Source organism: Asparagus officinalis, chromosome 8 (genome assembly GCF_001876935.1).
Source record: "Asparagus officinalis chromosome 8, Aspof.V1, whole genome shotgun sequence".
NCBI lineage: Eukaryota > Viridiplantae > Streptophyta > Magnoliopsida > Asparagales > Asparagaceae > Asparagus > Asparagus officinalis.
In genome coordinates, this window is record NC_033801.1 from 106,179,905 (window position 1) to 106,184,129 (window position 4,225).

Sequence of the window (4,225 nt, forward strand, 5' to 3'; positions counted from 1 at the left end):
TCACTTAGAAAGCCCGTTAAAATAGAAAACAATCACCAAGAATTAGAGAGTGGAAAAATATATATATATATATATATATATGTATATAATCGATACTTACAACCCACAAGCTCACCGTTATAAGCATTTTACTAATTCAAGCACATTGTTGACTGTATGTAACATCAAAAAGGAGAGGCTCTCCATATTGATAGAAGTTCAGAGCAACTATATATATGTATATAATCGATACTTACAACCCACAAGCTCACCGTTATAAGCATTTTACTAATTCAAGCACATTGTTGACTGTATGTAACATCAAAAAGGAGAGGCTCTCCATATAACGCCTCTCAGCCAAAAGTCCTAACCAAAAGTTCGGCTAGTGTGAAGCTACACCGGATCAGAAAAAAATTTAAAAACAACGGGGTGAACTAGAACTCAGTGAGAACATTTTCGCTAGAGTTCCTAGATAACTAACAAAATAATAATAAGAATAATTCTCAGAATAACGAATTATAAGTTTTGCATCAAAAATTCAAAATAGCAAAATAAGATCCAAATGTCATAATATTATCGTCTTCAAGAAAGAATGCAGCAATTATATTTTCTTTCTTATGTGCAACTGGATATACTGTGACATTTCCTGAAATCACACCCTTTTTGAATCAAGGTAAACATTAAGAAAGAAAAGAACTACTAATTTGTACAAAATCAGAGGATTATTGTTTTCTCAATTTCACAGTCAATTATCAAAATCTTAATTCTCGATGAGTTATTCATGAATATAAAAGTCACCTCATAGGTCACACTAAGGCTACGAATTAGAGCCTAGTAGCAAGGGAATGCGTAAAACGCATCACATAACAGATAATTCCCGGGAATCGAATGCACTAACACTGTCATAGGTTACTGGCCAAATACAGAGTGGCCAGAACAAATTTTAGAAGGGCCAATATAGAGGGGGCCAAATAAAGGTGCATTCACCATATGACAGGCAGAAATAATCCATAGTGGACTATTTGAGGGTTTGAAAACATCGAGATCACATATCAAATGAGTAATACTTTGCATATCAGATTTTACAGATATTTTCAAATGAAATTGATAAGGTAAAGCTCCTCATTTCAGTTAAAACAGTTTACGGATTTTTACTTTTTCTTTTATCAGATACAAAGTCACGGAAAATCTTTGAATCCGTTAAACTTTTAAAATACGTTCCAAATACTTCATCAAAAACTTTCAGATAAAACAATGCCCACAATTATTTGAAAATTGCATGAGAACCAAATTCATTTTTCATATTGTACATAAAAATCAAATTTGCTTTTATATATTGTACGAATCTAACATCGTATTATAGGATAGACCACAACAGAAATAGGTCAAATCTTTATATACATGAAAATGGTATATTATTTATTTTTTGATCACAAGATAAATCAAATATAATACTCATGCAATTTTATACTATAAAATACTAGTGAGAAATGAACTCACCGCTAATGAGTACAGCTTTCTCAAAATACTACTTTCCTGATATCAATCTGAACCTATAATATAAATATAAGACTAAGATTAAACTCAGGACAAGTACATTTTATAGGATAATCATTGCAAAAATAACGTACACGCAGGTTTCTTTCTAATTTTAACAATTTACCTAGCTTAATTCCTAATTAAGTTTGAATTTTCTGGGTCTAGTTACAATTTACTAAACAGTAGGGTCCTCATGAATAGTTTCCATTCATTTTTTTATCTTTTGGACCTATATACAAATTAATAATCTTTCAGGGGACCCAAAACAATTTTTGTTATATAACTAAAATCCCCCCTTCTCTCTCTCTCTCCTCTATCTGTGCTTCTTCCCCGTTACTTTTCTTCTCATCAATTTTTTTTTCGGTTTCTTTCTTCTCCTCTCTCTCTCTCTCTCTCTCTCTCTCCTCTCTCTCTCTCTCTCTCTCTCTCTCTCTATCTCTCTCTCTCTCTCTCTTCCTCCTCTACGGTTCCAAGTTGACGCAGTTGCTCAAGCTCCGAGAAAAGTTACAGCCATTGGTGAGGCGATGGGAACAGTGCGATTTTTTTTAATTATTTTTGTTCTTTATATATTTTTTTGTTTGGGGCTGTTATAATACCTCTTTTCTGTGCTCCAAATATCCCCCTAACAATCACCAATCAAAGCCAAAGAATTACTATTTCGTATGTTGGTATTTATAGCAAACACCAAACCCAAACTGAACAGGAAACCAAACATGGGCCTGACCTGATACGCAGTCGACCGCCACGGTCGACCGTGACAAACGACAGAGCCCAAAAATGCATTACAGGGTCTCGCGGTCGATCGCGCCAAGTCCAGGCACAAATCCTGGATCCGTGCACGATTGCGGTCAACCGGCCTTGCACTGCGGTCGACCGCACAGCTCCAAAACTGAACCCTGAGATTCCAAAACCTGCTCTGATCAAATTTCTCGCTGATTCTACAAATTTAACAAATGTAAAAGACTAGACATACAAGGGGACCCCATTTCAGCAGTCACATGAAAACATATGTGAATTAGTAGTCGAGCTCCACTTACCACTTTCTCTTGAGTTGAGGGGAAAAAAAGGATAGATAGCATACGCCATTGAAGCCAGTAGACCCTGGATTTCTTGCTGATACTGAGGAACTCAGATCTGTCAATTTAAACGTTTTCCTCGAATTGGAGACTATATTACTTTCCTGTAAAATAAAGAAGGCCTTTCAATATTTTCCTTTGAGCCCTAATACCAAAGCACAAAAAATGAAAATAACACCTACAAGTTACACTCTAATTTCTTCTCTTTAGTCTTTACATTATTCTACTGCTGAAAGTAACTAAGATCTGCAGGTAACTAAACCAAATTCCGTGCATACATAATGACTAGAAAACAACAGCAAAATGATATGAAGAGAAACTTAATTAGCTTCCCAAACCCATGCTAGGACGCATATTAAAGGACACAAAAAACTGAAAATTCAGGCAGAGATCCCTTTTGCTGACCTGTTGTTGTTTGATTGCGGACTCTAATGGAGTATGCACATCTTCCCCTCCAGAAGGGACTCTCTTTCCTCCATTCCTTCCAGGTTCACTTGGTTTCTGGGAAGCAAAGAATTCTTTTGAAGAATGAGAAGCATCTGCGAGTCTCTTCTTGATTAGATGGCTAAGAGGAACCTCATCTTCATCTTCCTCATCAATTTCACTTGTGCGCTCCTTTTCCTTCTCTATGGGATCACGGGGATTTTCCTCTACATTAATCTCTTTTCCCTTGAAATCATAATAGCAATTTCCTTCTGAAACCATCGACGCCCGAATCTTGAGGTTCCTATTCTCCTCCGCAAGCTCGAAAATTTTCTCTTGAATCTCCCTCTCTTTCCTCTCAAAACCTGCAACTGTCTCACCTATGAGCCTCGACACCCGAGCTTCGAGCTCACAATACTTACTCTTCCACTCAAGAACCTCACATTGTGCCCTCTTCTCCCCGCATTCAAACTCCAAAAGCTTCTCTCTGAAATCTCTGTCTTTCTTCGCCATTTCTTCCAACAGGCACTTTAGGGTTTCTTGATCCCGGGCCTCTCTTTCTCTTAGAGTTTTGTTGTCTTCCTGTAGCCGAGCCATGACTTCTCTTTGCATGAGACACACCCTCCTTTGATTGTCAATTTCTTGGCTTGCAGCAAGCTTTGAGAGCTTCAAATGAGACTTGAGATCTCTGTATCTATCCTTTTCCTCTTCTAACTTGAGCTCAAGCTCGATGATGTTGTGTCTGAGGACAGAAGGAGACCCGTCATCACCCATGATTTTGTTTTTTGTTGGATGATCAGAGGATTGAGGGAGTGATGGAGAGCAGAGAAAGAGAACGGAGGAAGCTGAGAAGTTGGCAGATGGCAGAGGTAGGAGACGATAGTTATGGTGGAAGAATGAGGAAAGGTTAGCGTAAGCATGTGGCCGTGTCAGGTTTATTACTCTAATCGGAGGGTGATGAATTATTGTGGTTACTCTAAATAGACAATGATGAACCACTTTATTAAATTTTTGGGAAAATTGTTTGGAGCAACTCAAAATAATTGGGCCATGCATCCTCACCCCCGATCCAAGAATCATAACTCAAAAACCCTTATACAGAAATAAAAGTGCATGTAACCCCCAAATACTGTGTAAACTCACTGCCCAATAAATCCATTCCCAAATTACCTTTCCCAATTTAATACTCTCACAGTCCCTTTCTTCCT

General features: G+C 37.5%; 1 protein-coding gene across 3 annotated transcripts in view; it reads right to left on the reverse strand.

The window, feature by feature from the left end:
* LOC109822971 overlaps positions 1–3,993 on the reverse strand; it is a 29,644-nt gene extending 25,651 nt beyond the window's left edge. Inside the window, exons 1-2 of one of the 3 annotated variants that reach the window (XM_020389261.1) lie at positions 3,000–3,988; positions 2,522–2,698 (exon numbers count right to left, since the gene is read on the reverse strand). In XM_020389261.1, coding sequence (XP_020244850.1) covers positions 2,552–2,698; positions 3,000–3,791 — 939 coding nt within the window. In that variant the 5' untranslated portion in view covers positions 3,792–3,988 and the 3' untranslated portion in view covers positions 2,522–2,551. Of the gene's footprint in view, positions 1–2,521; positions 2,699–2,999 lie in introns of those variants that run through there. The other 2 variants (XM_020389260.1, XM_020389259.1) reach the window with 2 other exon arrangements.